The sequence below is a fragment of the Uloborus diversus genome, chromosome 8, assembly GCF_026930045.1.
Source record: "Uloborus diversus isolate 005 chromosome 8, Udiv.v.3.1, whole genome shotgun sequence".
Lineage (NCBI taxonomy): Eukaryota > Metazoa > Arthropoda > Arachnida > Araneae > Uloboridae > Uloborus > Uloborus diversus.
Genome location: NC_072738.1, coordinates 142,604,706 through 142,622,731, shown reverse-complemented (window position 1 = coordinate 142,622,731; position 18,026 = coordinate 142,604,706). Strand labels below are relative to the sequence as shown.

At 35.0% G+C, this 18,026-nt stretch overlaps 1 protein-coding gene across 1 annotated transcript in view; it reads right to left on the bottom strand.

The window, feature by feature from the left end:
- Positions 1-5,238: 5,238 nt before the first annotated feature.
- LOC129227795 (leucine-rich repeat-containing protein 45-like) overlaps positions 5,239-18,026 on the bottom strand; it is a gene marked incomplete at its 3' end in the record, with an annotated part of 44,640 nt that continues 31,852 nt past the window's right edge. The window contains 5 exon segments of the mRNA XM_054862405.1: positions 5,239-5,716; positions 8,942-9,089; positions 13,644-13,751; positions 15,299-15,364; positions 15,752-15,844. Coding sequence (XP_054718380.1) covers positions 5,520-5,716; positions 8,942-9,089; positions 13,644-13,751; positions 15,299-15,364; positions 15,752-15,844 — 612 coding nt within the window.

Genomic DNA, 18,026 nt, shown 5'->3' with positions numbered 1-18,026 from the left:
CGTCAATTGTGACTGCTGTATCTCAAGAAATAACGAACGGAATCAAACAAAAAATTACCGACAAGCATGGGTGTCGCGGCCGGGGGGGGGGGGTCCAAGGGGTCCGGACCCCCCCAATATTTAAGGACCGGACCCCCTCAATATTTGAAAATCGGACCCCCTCGATAATTGTCAAGATGAAATTCATTATTTTGGGGAAATTATTTTTGCTTTGAAGACTTTAAACAATTGCATAATACATAATTAGCATGTTTAATTCATATCAAAAAAAAAAAAAAAAAAAACGAAATGAACATCGAAAAAAATGAACAAAAAAAATAAACAAAATAGGTAATGTGTATAGTGAACGGAAAGTCGAAAAGTGAACTACAATGACAAATCATTGCTCTGCTCTCTGCGCACACTAGCTTCAGTGGAGGATGCTAGAAAGGGGACACCTTCTCCCTAGTGCAATGTCAACCATCCATAGTCATGTCGCCGCCCTCCCCAGCTTGAAAGTCATTCCAGCTTTTTTGTTGCTATTTAAGGGGAAACAACGGGACAACTTTGAGATACTAAAACTAGATGGACAACTCCCCCCCCCCCCCACTTTTTTTACGACTCTCGTGCTAATAAGTCAACAGAAGTCAGACGGGGATCTAAATTTCTGCCCCTTTCTTTCTTATATCGTTTCTCGGCGCTTCCAGGTTTCTGTTTCGGGTTTTGCAGTGTTGGTTTCTCCGATTCGATTCAATTTATAGCGACCCCGATGTTATCCAAACAAATGAGACACCAGACCTCTTTGGCGGTTTTTTGCAGCTGGCAACAACACCCTGGCTGAAGGATGCACAAAAATTTAGAAGACCACTTAGCTGGTCAAAGGTTAAGTTTGGGGTAGAAAGGGAAAGGACGTGTCATGTGTTTGACATTATTCAACACGTGGCTTCGAAGTACCTTACCGAAGCGCGGTTTCTCAAATGTGTTTGCGGCATCTCAAATTTGACCAAAAAAGCATTACGTTACAGGAAAAAAAGAGAAGGAGTCTAAAAACAAATGCAATTTCAAAAGCAAATCGTAAGCCAGCATAACGATGGATACTGTGATGTCACTTCCGATAGACCAACAAAAAAAGAAGCGAAAGATGACCAGATTAAAAAAAAAAAAAAAAAACAGACAGAAATAAAAGGAGCTTCCCTACTGGGAAACGTTCCGACAAAAATAAAGATAATTTCATGTGGTCTTTTGGTCTCCTTGAGAGTAGGTGACCTGAAGAGCGCTTCTATTTCGGTAAAAATACCTTTTTTTACATATTCGATTACTGCTATGGAAAGGTGGCTTGAAACGGGAAAATGTAGCAAACCTTCTACATCAAATGAACCTGAGCAATTTTTAACTACTGAATCATCATCAGAATCCACGGAACCGTCTTCAAAAAGTCAAAGATCGTGATAAGTGCCATTCTGTTTAGTGCAATACATGCAGGGACTCCCCGATTTTATACTATTCAGATGGGGTTACTTCTCGATTTTCCGAATGAAATTCCTAATTACCCACATCACTACATCCAATGAGAATATCTTTTTAATGCAATATTTCACAAAAAACTACTCGAAATTTGAAGACTCGTCAGATAAAATTTTCTGGGAAAGGAAAGTTTATGAAAGTTCACAGTGACCTCCTATCGAGTAGCCCCTGAATGCCTGCTAATCAGGTATGCTTTACAGTCAATATTTTGACATTATGAGTCCTATCGGAGCTAATGCGTTTAACTTTCTCTCTTTTTTTTTTAATGTTTCATCTTTTATAAATTTTAATGGAATAAATAATATTCCTTTTAGTTATTAAATCTTAACAGGAAATTATCCATTAATAATCCTGCTTTACCAAACAAATTTTATTGAAATAACCATTTTAAAACTTATTGTCACGTGTTAGAAAAAAGCAGTTCGTTTCTCTATCTCTTTTCCATCGTCCGCTGATCAGAATTCAATTATACACCAAATGCTGTTTGTTCTCTGCGTAGGCTAGTACTTTTCAATCTGTGGGGTGTGCCTCTTAAGGCAGGTCTGTCAGTTAAAGAGGCTCCAGAGAGGTACTTTCCCTGCTGATTTTGGGAAATCAGAAATTAATGTATTTACATGGGCATGGTTTTTGCTGTTTTTTGGTTTCATATGCATTGAGTGTATGGAGAATTCAACAAAAAAGCAAAGTTTTACTGCATTTGTTACAAAATACCTGAAAAAATTAAGAAAATACTTTAAAAGGTTGCATTATTAAAATATGATATCATGAGAGCTTAATTATTTGTGTCTTATTTTATTTTTGTAGTTGGTGTTTTTCGTAGATTCGTGAATGTCATAACGGTGAATTATATACTTAAATTTTTCAATTAAAAAACATCAAATTAAACTCCTTCGAATCCAACTTGTGCCAAGAACTTGGAGCTGCATGGTTTATCACTATGTAGTATAAAAATTTAATTATACAGTTGTTGCGGCTTATATATGAGTCACATTTTGTTCTAAACAGCTTTGATTCAATAAAGCGACTGATTCAATAAAGCTGGATTTCGTTTTAGATGATTTCATTCATTAAGAACGGTTAATTCAACTGTCCACTGTTTCAAAATGTTGAAAATTTGGTGCGGCTACTCTTGGTGTGCCGCCCTTCGTTGTGTAAAGCTGAAAGAAGCTTTAGTGCGCTGAGAAAGCTGAATTTGTATCTAAGGTCAACTATGACACAAAAGCGGTTGAATCATGTTGCTTTATGTTACGTTCACAAAAACATCTTGGACGAAATTGAGCAAAAGAAAGAAAAAAAAAAAAGCACATATATTCTATCCCATGTGCAGTCTAGAAAAAACGTATTTGTTGATATTTAATTTTTTTTCTTATTGTGTAATATGTAAATCAGGATGTACCCGGTTAAAAGTATTGTATTAAATGTAAACCCAGTTCTATTTGATGCCAAGTTTTTGTCTCATATATATATATATATATATATATATATATATATATATATATATATATATATATATATATATATATATATATGAGACAAATATGTAAATCATGGTGTACCCGGTTAAAAGTATTGTATTAAATGTAAACCCATTTCTATTTGATGTCAAGTTTTTGTCTCATATCTCATATATATATATATATATATATATATATATATATATATATATACACACGAAATTTTCTTAATGCAACTTGAAAATGACAGAGTCAGAATGGTCCCCCCCCCCCCCAATAAATTTCAGCTGACGACGCCAATGCCGACAAGTAGCCCATAGAGGGTATAAGAAATGATTCTACTTTGGCGTCAACAGCTGAAAGGGGGATAGCGCAACCGAACGACCTTGTTTTTCCATTGTGAGTGCTGTACCTCAAGAAGTAATGCTACGTTCTGAATGAAATTTGGAATAAATGGGAATCCACATGTAAACAGGCGTTGGTTCAATTTTGGCGCCAGTTGCTCCGTGGGGACATCGCTCCCGAAGCTTCCAATATCTTCACGTATCCAAAGACAGCGCACCGAGTTACGAGGGGATATCAAAAAGTAAGGTAACAACTCCAATCAGAGAAAACGTTTATTCAAGAATTAAAAAAATATATAGTACAAAAATCAACAGAAGAAATGATGATGATCAGCTGATGATGTTTTTTGAAATGCGTTTTTCGGTTGACCTGGAATGTTTTTGGACATGATTTATTTGATGATCCTTTTATTTGTTTTTTATTCATTTGATAGATTTTGTTTTAATTTTATTTTTATCGACTGGCACGAAAATTGAATCGATGGATATGGATTTGAATTTGCACCCGGATACTTAGGTAAGACTTTTGATTTTTCGCTGGCGGTACGGTGGAGGGACATTATTGATAGCCTTGGCTTCTAATGTCCGAGACTAAACTCTAGTGCTTAGCTTTAGGTCTTAGTTCTAAAAATCTGCATTCATTTTTCACATGTGGTGCGTTTTGCCCAATGTAATCCTGAATGCAAGCTTTCTCGGAACAGGATATCCTACATTTAGTTTTAGTATAATTTTTTGGTCTTTCGACCATAGGATGAAGTTTCCACTGCTGAAGAATTATATATATATATATATATATATATATATATATATATATATATATATATATATATATATATATATATGTAAGAACTGCCGCTCGGTTCTTATTACGAATCTTGATTTTCGCAAGTTGCAGTGTTGTGCCGTGATAATCTACCACGTAGGAAGAGGACAAAGCTACATTCACATCTTTATTTTTACATAGAATATACCAGCAGGAACTTCTCTTGACTAACCCACTTGTTTAGTTGTGCTACGATTTTTATATAGGGAATATCATTAAAAGATTACAGATAATTATCACGTGATCTCACGTGATCTATATAGGAGGAGCAGATTGCAATAACGATATATTATTGGGCTGTGCACTGCAGACAGAGGCTGGCTTAAGTCTGGAGGGAAAAAAAGTGTCTGGTAGGTACTTTAAGGGAAAACACATCTGAGCCTAGAACATAACCATATATGGTATGAGAAGCATTTAAGTGTGTAATAAATAATGTCTGTGACTCATACGCGCTGACATATAAGTGAACAGAACTTAATATGGAAAAGGCCTAGCAAAGAATTTTTCATATTATATATATATATATATATATATATATATATATATATATATATATATATATATATATATATAGGGGGGGGGGTGCCCAAAGCGGGTAGGCATTCGTATACCCCCCAATGGTGTGTTAGCGGCGATGAATACGTATGCCGTGTTTACCCGAACACCCCCGAGTTATTATCAGTCCCAGCGAAGCAGCAGTGAAGCGGCTGGCGCAATCAGGCTTAAAATATAAAAAAAAAATGATACATTAAAAAAAAAAGAAGTTTTGTAACCGGAAGTTCGGCCCCGTCTCTGGCGGCAACGCCAGAGACAGGGTGGAATGTGCCCTCGCTCTGGACGGCAGGGCGGCTTCGCTTGAAGCTTCCATTGTTTTCTCACCCAACTGACACAGTGGCTGCCTCAAAGGACTAAATAACCTACAAAAAAAAAAAAAAAGTTTTAGGTGCATGTGCATATTATTCCGCAAGCAGAACCTTTCTACCTTACCTATATTTCTGAAATATGCATGTCATGCAGGGCTCACTTAGCCCAATTCAACTTTTGCTTAGGTCCTGGTAACAGTTGGTGCCCTCCTCACATGAAAATCAACACATTTTCACAATGTAGCAGTTTAAAAAAAGCAAAAGAAAGGAAGAAATTTATTCTATAAAATTCTTATAAAATAGTGGTGCCCTGGTCCATGGACCCACAGGATTGGGCCTTAATTTCATTATTAACAAAGTTGTAAAGGTCATTTTAAAAACAACCATAAAGCTTATTATCATTGTTTTTTTTACATATATCATCACTTCAGGGCAACAGTAGGTTATGAGCAAATGTCTTACTGCTTTTAAACGTCTTAGAGTTGTTCCGAGGCGATGACAATTAAATTCTCAAGCATTAGCTGTCCACAAACTAAGAAAAATCATGACTAGTATTTATTTTTACTGTGTCCAAATAGGGTGCATATTCTGACTGCAGTTTTAAGTTCCTTTGATTCGTGTCATGTAATATTTCTTTTATAATGCTTTTCTGCTTTTCAACTTCATTTTTTAGATTGGTGATGTCTTCATTTTTCATCTTCATTTCGCTTTGATGCTCTTCCTTTAACTCTTAAAAAGAAAAAGAAATTATTTCATTCGATACATATTTATGGAGTCAATGAATGCAACAAAACTAACGTTTTGTATAAACAGGTTTCTTAAAAATACTTTAAAAGAGAATCCCAACCTTTTTCGAGCATGCTCCACAGCTCGCATCTAATATGCTGATCCCCCCCCCCGTTGATATATAATTCATATTACTCAAAACAGGCCCATAACTAAATTTTTATTTTGAGGAGGGTTTTAACAAACACATCTCTCGTGCAATCTATAGGACCAATCAAATTCGATTTCATATTTATATTCTACTGGTTTTCGTTACAATGGGTTATTTAAACGAAGGGGTGCTTCTTTAAGGGCATTAAGAGGAGCAAACGCAAAAAATGACGTGCATTTTCAGTAAGCTACCGCCCTATAGCCAGGGCTAAGGCAGACAAATACACCGTCAGCTCAGTCATTCCAGCCGAGGACTGCAGTTTTGTGCTTATTAGCACTCATCAGCCCGGCATAGGAAGTGACTGAGCTGGAGGTGGAAAACCTCTTAAGGAAGCCAAGAGTGCCAAACAAACTGGTAGCTAATATAGAATTAGCACTGACCAGACGAGAGACCGAAGCATGGTTCGGATCAATTCGAAGATTGTTGGCTAGGCATGGTATATTCAGCAAGTTACCGCCCCATAGCCAGGGCTAAGGCGGTAATACATGAAATACACCGCCAACTCAGTCATTCCAGCCGAGGACTGTAGTTTCGTGCTTATTAGCACTCATCAGCCCGGCATCGGTTGGTCAGTGCTAATTCTATATTAGCTAACAGTTTGTTTGGCACTCTTGGCTTCCTCAAGAGGTTTTCCACCTGCAGCTCAGTCACTTCCTACGCCGGGCTGATGAGTGCTAATAAGCCCGAAACTGCAGTCCTCGGCGGGAGTGACTGAGCTGGCGGTGTATTTCATGTATGTTTGCCATAGCCCTGGCTAGAGGGCGGTAACTTACTGAATATACCATGCCTAGCCTGCAATCTTTGAGTTGAACCGAACCATGTCACTCGTCTGGTCTGCGCTAATTCTATATTAGCTACCAGTTTGTTTGGCACTCTTGGCTTCCTTAAGAGGTTTTCCACCTCCAGCTCAGTCACTTCCTATGCCGGGCTGATGAGTGCTAATAAGCACGAAACTGCAGTGCTCGGCTGGAATGACTGAGCTGGCGGTGTATTTCATGGACGTTCATGTATTAAATGAATGAAAGAAATCTGATGCATACACTGCAAAACTTCACCTCTGTCAAATATTCCATATCTTTTTAACAAATCAAAAGAATACACTACCATAAAAACGGATGACTATGGTACAGTTTTAGCAGATTTTTGTCTGTAATTACTCAACATTCATTCGAAAAAAAATGAAGTTGCGTTATAATTATTGTTTAGAACCTGGGCTTTCGATTAAGACCCTGAAATAATTTGGAACTTTACCCACACCCCCTCCAGAGCAGTTTTTCTTAGTACTATTCTCACCCTCTCACTGCGGGTGAGAATGGTATAGTACATGTTTCAAAGTTTTAATACAGGTTTTGCTGGTTTGTACCAAACTCTACCTCTTTTATATTTTAATGGAAGAGTAGTAGTTGTACCTTATGATGCTGAAAATTGAACTTTGGAGATGGATACCAAATCTTATCTTCTTTTTCAGCCACTCCCAAAACTTACCTCGCTTCAACATTGTTGAAACTTCAAACTCACTTGCATACCTACTACCACACCTTCACTTGTAAGTCACTACAACATAGTCCCCTATTGTACATGGAGTGATAAGGAAAAAAAATTCTCACCCTCCAAAATGTTAACTAATGACTGTACCACACTCACCCTCCAAATTGTAAACTTTATATATTTGTAACTGTAGCAACATCAAAATATTTTATTTTTGAATGAAAATTGGAGGTAACGTTCTTCATGTAATATGAAATCGTGATTCCATCTGCACAAAAAGTCCACCAACATAAATTTCCAAACTACCTACAAACACGTAGCAGCAGAGTTGCTCACAACAAATAAATTCACCAGGTTGCTTGTCTGGCGGACCGGTTTGACAATGATAACAACTCTCTCATTCCTAGAAAAGTTTTCACAATAGTTCCTATTGAAACTGGGATATCCCAGAGCGCGCTGCGAACGTTTATTATGTCAAAATATGGGTTTGTATCATTTTCAGCCTCCAAGCCATTCTCATACGCTTTTACGGTATGCCACCAAAAATGTTGGTACACTTTCAAAAAGTCACAATTTCACGAATTCCTCGAAAAGTAAGACACGAACTAGCCGCCTTGACTTCACCGTCTACGGCGGCTCGTGTAAAGCCTTAGTTTCCTAGAAGCGAATCGCCGATCTTCGACGTCGCTCATCGACGTAACGCTGAAATCAAAGTCAAGTGGATTTCGACGTGACCACTCAGAACGCCGAATTGGCTCGGGCGCGCATGAGCAGAAGAATCAAGTTTTCGCCTCGGCGAGGAACGACGCCGACGCTAAGCGTGTTCGCTTCTAGGAAACCAATGCTTTACACGATTGCGGCGCGTTAACTTACATCGCCGAAAGCTGGCCGAAAGCAGTGTACTTTGGGAGTTCGCCCCCTCCTTGCAGCCGGCGGCAGTTCAATAATTATAGTGCAGTACATTTATTTTCGGTGCGGCATGGGGGCTTCGCTCCCTTCTTACCGCCTGCGACGGAACAATGATTAATGGCGCGTAGATTAATTTTCGGCGTCGGTTTCTCCCATTATTCGCCGAAACTCGAAAATTTGGCTGCTTTTCTTTTAATTTCGATAAACTTTATGACATCATGTATCAAAAACAGGGACACGAGGGCAAACAATTAATGCGTCCAAAAACATGTTTTACTATGCTCTTTTGTTTGCACCTAATTTAGATTTTTTCATTATTACACTATCGTACGTTTTCCTCGTTAGATCAACTGGCTTACAACTAGCGCAATCTACTGCTGACTTTGTATCAGAGACAAATCTGAGAATTTTTCTTTCTTTCTTTTTTTTTACAGCAAACTGCGTTTCATTTTCTGATTAGTATTTTTATTTTTGTTATTAGTTTTTTGTATAGTAAAAATCTATCTCGGACACGCGGTATTTAAAAGATCAAAATTTTAAAATATGTGGGTTTTAAGCTGCAGCTTCACATATTAAATTTTTTTGTAAAAATCCAAAAACAAGGCACTAAACCGTCTCACCTCTTGACAGCTTTTTCATGTCATCCAACTCTTTATAGGCTTCTTGCAAAAGTTTCTTCGTATCACCCAACTCTTCAAGTTGCTCTCTCACCTCCAATTTTGCTTTGATCTTCACTGCTTCTATTTCTGAATCTTTGCCTTCAATAGCCTGTGATAAGACTTGAAAATCAACGAAAGCAGATAAACAAGAAATTTTTTCCTTCGGAATTTTTAACAAATTATACCCTACCTGTGCTAAATAAGAAAACATTCATAGAAAAATTGAAGATGGTTCTAATTTCAGAGGTATCCTAGCTTAATGGTACCAAAAAAGCTATATTTTGGCTTTTGAAATGCTGGAATGGAAGAAAGGTACAGGGGGATCAACGGAATTTTTTAGTAAGAAATAAAGCCTTCACTGTAAAAACGATTCAGAAACGTTTCTGGAAAATATTAGGCAGCTGATGTGCCCAATTTCTCCCAGTAACATATCTTGGAAAAACCAGAAACGTTTTCCGGTAAAAGTCAGTAACCTTTCTGAAATTAATCTTGAAGCTTTCTGAAGAAACGCGAAATCTCCCCCTGTTAAAGCCAGTCTTGTCTCTAGAACCTTCTAGAAAGATTAAGTAGGTTTAGTGTTATTGATTAGAACCTTCTTGATTTACCAAGAAGGCTCCATAAAAATCAGAGCGACCACAGGCAAAGCTATGCAAAAAGGAACCAACCATATCTCTTGCCTGCAATTCCTGCTTTGCAAAGCTGTAGCTATCCATTGACTTTTTCACTCTCATTAGGAGCTTAGTCAACATGGACAGGCCGTAAGCAACCTTAGGCCGATACACTTAATAAACACGCTCATTCAATCTTTAAACTGGTTGCTAAAAATATTTTCCACAACAGTGAAAAGTCTGAACGCGTGTAACTTGTAGCGATTCAGGAAACTTTTTTGTGAAGACACTTGTTTTTACGGGGAAATAGGTGAAAACGTGTGAAATCCCGAGACGTTCCACGGAAATAATCAGTAACGTTTCGAAATTTTTTTACAGCGTTTAAAACGCGGTTATGGGCCGCATTTATTGACGTTAGAGTAAAGTATGAAACTCAGGGACTGTCTCCGATTGCTTTTTTTTTTTTTTTTTTTTTCTGAGAAATAAACTGGAACCAATCTCTTCCCTCAACGTTTCGAAGTAGAAGTTCCAAAAACGCAATTGTAGACAAGCTTTGAAGATTTAACGGAAAGAGGATTCAGGAGCTCTCACCTGGAAAAATTTCTCCAAATTAAAGTCCTAAAAACTAAAGTAACATTCTATGATATTAGGAGGAGGGCTTCAGAAGCTATTCCACTGAAGTTTTAACTAAGTTTAGTTTAAAAAACCTAGTTTTTGATGATATTAAAGGAAGGCGACTCGGAGGTCCTCGCTCGAACTATTCCTGAAATTGAAGTCTTAAAAACTCGATTATAAGATCGTATTTAGGTAAACTAGGGCCCGCAACTAAGTAGCATTTTGAAGACTTATTTATTAGAAGTCTTACTTTTAGACAAACAAAGAAAAAGAGAAAGAATTTTTTTTTTAAAGGTGGGGGAAGGGGGAGATCAGATGGAGGGGAAGGAGGACAATTAGCCGTAACTATTGAAACTTTTCAATAGTTCTTGACTTCTTCAATTCAAAGACTTTTTTCAAAAGACATTAAGATTTCCCTCGCAACATTATTACTTTTTTCTTATTAAAATCAGTTTGTTTTCTAAGCGATGTGTTCTTTTACTTCTCTACAAATAATACAGAATATTTTTTGAATAATATTCAACTCAGCATTGGGAAATTTCCGTTTCAACGAAAAAAATTTCAGTCCCCATTTAATTTCTAGTGCGAAACCTGAATTCCATTATAACGAAATTCCCGTTACAACCATCCAAATTTGCGGCCTCTTGAAGTAACGTGGAAACGTGGTAGAAAGATGATCCAAATTGCATCATTTGTGACGTCATCGAGACCACGCTTTGTTTTTAAAATCGGAGATTTAAAAAAATTAATTAAAAAATAACTGTTAGGAAAACGAAGGTATTTTCTGGGTCCATGTTATTTTTTTTACTCATTCTATCAATTTCAGTGACTAAAAGTAGTACTTTTGACTGAAGGAAACAACCCCATTATGATCCTTAGATTTCGACATGAAATCCCTATTTTTCGAAGGCTTTCCTCCATTCAAATTATTATTCAGTACTTCATCTCAACTTTCCGCAACAATGCTTATTAAAATTTATAGCGTGAAGAAAATCATTGAGACGCGAAAGATCTGTTGCCATTTTTTTTCTCAAATATAATTAAGTGAAACTCTGGATTTTGTTTTAAAGGCTTTTCTTGCAATCAGGGGATTTAAAATGTTTACTTTTCCACAAACTGCCGAAAAATATTCGCAACTCCAGAGCTCGAATACGCTACCTTGCGGTGATTTACAAAACTGCCGAAAAAATTAAAACATTGACCACATTGCGTTCCACGTATGTCTGTTGACTTAAACATAGGCAGTTTGTTCTGAGTATTTATTAACGCATTCGATGTGTCTTGGATTGCTTTCAGCAACAGAAAGTGTTCGAGCTCCTCAAAATAATGTTAGTTTTCATTATTTCCTTCTAAAAAGTGATTTGATTGAGAAATGGTGAAAGCGCGTTAACACCAGAAAACTGTGGATTAGCAAACTTGTATAACGTTATACCAGGTAAAAAATTTTTATTGCTTTGTATGAATTTGTAAGAATATGGGTGTTTTTTTAATCTTAAATTAATTCAACAAACCATATTTTACAGCAGCATTTAGTTTTGGAGTAGACAGTATGCAAAATTTTTTCTTGAATATATTATCGTAGAACGAAATGAAAAATGTTTAACCGAGAAAGAATTTATTTTGTTGCTTTTATTCTCAGCTGAAAGGTTTCGCCAAATTTGTTTAGGGTTATAGTTTCAGTATTGTGCGAGCTAAGTATCCTTGGCGAGATTCCGCCCATGTTAGTTAAACCATTTTTATTTTTTATCATGAGTGGAGTAAAATGGTAGAAAGATTACAGAACTCGATAAGTAAAAAGAAATAATGGTAGATCAAATTGAAAAGAAAACTACCACCATACCATCCGTGAGAATTTTATTGATGATTTGTATAGCATGACATAATTAAATCATAACTCTAGAAACATACCAAACAGAAAAATTTAAAATGAACCGATTCGGCAATTTGAGAAAAATAACTCAGCTACAAATGCAAAACAATTAGCGCTAGCCAAGCAAGGCAAAGAAGTATCACTTTCTTTTGACAATAATTCGTAATGTCATATAATTAATTTTTCTAGCATTAATTGTTATTTTTGTCAGGCCACAATTATTATTTAGTTTTATCAAGAATTGAAAAATATCGAATTCAACATCGAGGAAATGGCTGCTTAGAACTACGAACTGCGTATTTTGCATTAATTTCTAACGTTTAGTTATGCTTCTTGAATTCTCATTTCTTTCTACGTGGGCCAGAATATCAGCAAGACTTTGAAAATTAATTAAAAAAGAATAAAGCGAAAAAACCATGCATACGAACAAAATTTACTAGACTTATTAGCATTTTCTTCGTTACCACATGCGTTTGTTTTAGTTTTTTCATCCGCCATTAGACAGTGACTGCAGTGCCCCCTATAGTTCGTTGGAGTTGCGAATTACCGATTTTTTAATTTTAGAATTATTATTATTATTATTATTCTTTTTTGGTTCAAGCCTGCGATTGTTGAACACGCATCACTTGACATAACTTTTATTTTCGAGGTAGACTATGCAAAGCCAGACAACGCAGCTAGTACACAAATAAAAATTGAAGCTAGCTGAAAAGTTGAAATGGCAATTCGGAACTAGAGCTCGAATACGCTACCTTGCGGTGATTAACAATACTATCTAAAAAGGTAAAACATTCCGTTCCACGTGTTTTCTTTGGGGAAAATTACAGGTTTCAGACAGTTTGTGGTGTAATGTAATTTCAGAGGAATAGAAAAGAAAGTTTTCCACAAACACGATGAAAAATTACTGTCATTCATTAAGCTTCAAAGCAAGTTATAAGTCACGGCATCTGTTTGTTTTACCTTTTTCATCCGCCATTAGACTGGCTGCAGAGCCTCCTAGAGTTTATTGGGGTTGCGAATTGGATCCCTGCAAAATCTTGAAAATACTACAAGAGCTGAAATAACTATTTATTCATTAATAAAATTAGTGTTGTTTTTATTTTCCACATATTTATTTATTGAGTGACAGAGATGCAGAATCAACGGAATATGCACAAGCAACCGTAGTGTAATACACCATAAGCTGTGCACGGAAGTTTTTGGAGTTCTAGGAAGACAGAGGAGAGGCACCAATCATATATCCCCCCCCCTTTTTTTTTCATGACATTGCTCTTTAAATCAACATTTTTCGCTATTGACTTTTAAAAAATTCCATGTAAAATTATGGTAAAAGCTATATTTTGATGCATTTTTTTTTTAAATTACTAATCACAAATAACATTTTTGTATAATTTGTTGAAAAACAATATGCAATTTTTTTATTTCAGTGACTGAAAACAAATGCATATATCAAAACCACTATAGTGAGCACTAGATTTTGATTGCTCGTTTCAGTTTGATTGACGCCACTCATAAATTTTTGTCACGAGTGCAAAGTTTATATAAAACTGGAATTAAGTGGATTCCTTACTTGTTGCAGGCAATTATTTCTGTGCAAAGATTCTGCCAACTCGAGATCAAGACTTGCAGCTTTTTTTCTTATTTCAGATAAAGTCTGCAAATTTTCTTGGAGTAATTCCTTAAATATGAACAGTTCAATAATAAAAAGTTTAAGTTAAAACAATACACTCAAAATAAAGGGTTAAAAGAAAGAAGTATGTGATAATAAATCATTCTGTAAATGTCTAATTATTACAAAAATTAAAACTTATTTATTAATTAAAACTTGTTTATTAACTTTTAAATTACTAAATATCTAATTGTTATATAATTCTGTGCAACTCTGCCAGCTCGACATCAAGACTTGTAGCTTTTTTGCTTAAAATCTGCAAATTTTCTCGAAGTAATTCCTTAAATGTGAACAGTTCAATAATAAAAAGTTTAAGTTAAAACAATACACTCAAAATAAAGGTTTAAAAGAAAGAAGTATGTGATAATAAATCATTCTGTAAATGTCTAATTATTACAAAAATTAAAACTAATTTATTAATTAAAACTTGTTTATTAACTTTTAAATTACTAAATATCTAATTATTATATAATTCTGTGCAATTCTGCCAACTCGAGATCAAGACTTGTAGCTTTTTTGCTTATTTCAGATAAAATCTGCAAATTTTCTCGAAGTAATTCCTTAAATATGAACATTTCAATAATAAAAAGTTTAAGTCAAAACAATGCACTCAAAATAAAGGTTAAAAAAAAAGAAGCATGTGATAATAAAGAAAACTATGCTTTAAAGGGCAAGAACTAATGTTAAATTAAAAACTTAAAGCCCCAAAACCTAATCGTTTTCTTCATACTAACATCAATCTCGCGGGTCAGAACACACGCAGAATTTCAATGCATTTTAATTTTTTCTGGATAAGGTGGAAAAACATGGAAAAGGAAAGATCATGACAACTCCAACAATGAAATCGCTAACAGACACGTGAATAAAGGCTTAAAATTGTATTTAAAATTTTCTTAAAAAAAGGGTTATGGGTACGAACAGTTTAATCAGTCTCTCCTATTTCGTAAGCAAGAAAATGAACGTTTTATTTTTTTTAACCAGAAGAAGAAAGAGGCAGAAAATGTTTTGAGCAGACACTTCATCAGAGAAAAGAGTATTTAAAATCCAAGATGGCAAACTTCTGTTTTTTTTTTTTTTTTAATAGCCAATGTTGTGAAGATTTCTCTCATTATTATAAAAAATAATTACCTAAGTCAGAATTAAAAGAGTAATATGAAATTGTTTCTGAATAATTTAGAAATAAATAAGGAGGGAGGTTCAAGGCCTCACCATTTGATAAATGAATTCAACAGCAACTCTTTTTAGCAATCCATATAACTGCAAATTTCCATTATTTAGAGCTGGAAATTTTTATTAGAAAATTAGATTTTTATTAGAAAAATCAGAGAAATACAGATACAAGAGACTCAACAAAAAGATCAAGTGCTCTTTTGAAACTAACGCAACATCACACAAATACTGATCCTTTATATGAATAAAATGAAAGACAGTTCAACTTCGATTTAACGATACCCGATTTAACGATTTTCTCAATTTAGTGATACATTTCACTGGTCCGGATTTGGTTGCATTGGATTTCTATTTTATTAGAACTCCAATGAATTATTATTACTTACCTCTAGTTTCTTTTTCGAATTGTCAACAATTTCGATTCTCTCTTCCATTTGTTGCTTCAAGTTTTCCTTTAAAATTGAAAAAAAAAAAAAAAAAACATTAACTGAGAAACAACAAAATGAAAATTAGTTCGTTAAATACTTGAAAAGATAACAAAACAAAAGAAAAACTTATTGAAGAAGCATATTGTATAAAATTTTGTATATGCATTGTCGTAGTAATAATAGGTGTGGTGAATCAAGTTCATCAATTGATATTGAGTATACATCGAGCAATATTCAAACGTAAAAGAATGATTTATTCACAGAGCAGCATGTTTTGACATTAAAAATATTATTTTACATAAAATGCAGTTTTGTATCATTGTGAAGCCAAAAAAAAAAAAAAAAAACACAAAAATTAAAATTATTATCAATACATCAATATCCAAACAACGAAAAAAAGAAGGTGCATACTTCATCCACTTTCTTCTGCTTTCTCAACTGCTCTAATAATTCTTCCATTCGATTGTTTTCAGAACAAAGCTGGTGTATTTTGTTGGATAGTTCCTGTATACGAAAAGCAAACCATCAACAAGAATTCTGTAACAAACTTAGTTTCTAATAACTTTAGCATTTATAAACGATAATTGTCAAGTGAACTTCTGTACTTCAAAAAAAAAAAAAAAGAAGAAGAAAATGCTTTTAACAACACCGAAAAATCAGAGAAATACAGATACAAAAGACTCAACAAAAAGATCAAGTGCTCTTTTGAAACTAATCGCGACTTCACAAATACTAATCCTTTATATGAGTAAAATGAAAGACAGTTTAACTTCGATTTAACGATACCCGATTTAACGATTTTCTCAATTTAGTGATACATTTCACTAGTCCGGATTTGGTTGCATTGAATTTCTATTTTCCTCGATTTAACGATATCCTTGATTTAACAGTAACCTTTTCCAGTCTCCATGACAATCGTCAAATCGGGGTTATACTGTATTTAAAAAAAAGGAAATAAAGCACAAATTGCCAAGAAGATACTGCAAATAGCTTTCTCAAGGTAGCAGTAGAGTACAATTATTAGTGCACCAAAGTGCTTAACACACAACAAGACAGCCGCGAACAACAACTTTCTTGTTGCAGAGGCGCAACCAAGAAAACGTTTTAGGGAGGGGGGGAGGGCACATTGAAAAAAAAAAAAAGCATGACTAGGGGAGAAGAAAAATACTTTTAAAGAATCTGATAGGGGAGAGAGTGGTGCGGGAGTCCTCCCGCACCAACCGGGGGAAATTTTTAAACTCGTGTCTTTAAAGACGCAATTTTAGACTTTCTTTACTGATATTTGGGGGGAGGGGGGAGGCACAGGGGAAACAGAAAAATTGTAGAAAGTGCAGCCTTAAAAAGGCGATTATATTACTCCGTATTCTTTGACGTTAGGGTTAGGAATGGAGTGCAGGGACTGTTCCCGAGCCGCTCAATCAATTTCTCTTCCTCTCTCTAAATTCTCGAAATTGAAGTTTTAAAAACGCAATTGCAGACAAACTTTGAAAGGAACGTTCTGGAGCTTCCTTGGAAATTCTTTCAAAATTATGGTCCTAAAGGTTTCAGCAATATTTCATATTCAGGGCTATTTCACTTAATTTTTTTTTGTAAGTATAGTTTAAAAAACCCAATTTTTTATGATATTAGATTCGGGGACCTTTGCTCGAATGTTTTTTGAAATTCAAGTCTTAAAAACGCGATTGTAAGACCATATTTTGTATCACTGAGGCGAGTAATTTTTCTAATATAAAGCTCCAAAAACGAAATTTTAAACGATTTTCGATGTTGTTGGGTATTTGAGGATTTTCACTTGAAAATTTTGTGAAATTTAGCATCTGGAAACGAAATTTCAGATACTCCTTAACGCTTTAGGTGTGTTTGTGAGTTGGGGAGGGGGGCTTCAGAGGAGTAGCATTTTGAAGATTTTCTTATTGTCAGACGAACTAGGGAAAAAGAAAAAAAAAGGACGGGGATAGGGGGGATTAAGCTGACCAAAAAGCTGTAACTATTCTTTTTTTTTTTTTTACTTTCTTTTTAAAAGAAATAATGATTTTTCCTTTTTTTCCCTTTATAAAAATCACTTTGTTTTCCCAAGATGTGTTCTTTTCTTATCTTCAATAATAAAGAATAGTTTTGAAAAAGATTCAACTTAGCATTCTAGGGGGGGGGGGGCGAAGTGGCGTAGCAAAGGTGTTGCGAAGGGTTCGGTCCTCCCCGGGTGGCACTTTTCGAGGGGCGGCAAATTAATCTGTAACTGTATTAACCTGTTTTTAATCTGTTACTGTAGGCAAAAAGAAAATCTTTGTTCAGATAAAAAAATTACTTTTATACAAATCTTTCCGCTTTCTTTCAAAAGTCTTTCTTGACAGCACATCAGTACAATTCCTTGTTATTACTATTATTATTATTATTATTATTATTATTATTATTATTATTATTATTTTTTTTTTTTTTTTTTTATTGAGGGGGTGGCCCGGACAGTTCATGGGACCAATGTTTTTTTAGACTGTAGAAGTTAAGTCCAGGAGGAAGAAAACAATGAAGTTTTCCACTTTTCGTAAAAGAAAGTATTATTACTTTTTTTTAAGGAGTTTTTTTTTTTGAAAAATCCTCCTAGTGAATTAAAATCTTTTTTTTTAAACTTGAAGAAAATGGTAACAAGAGTAAGAAAGGGTGGGGGAGGTGAAAAATGGTACAAGAAGCA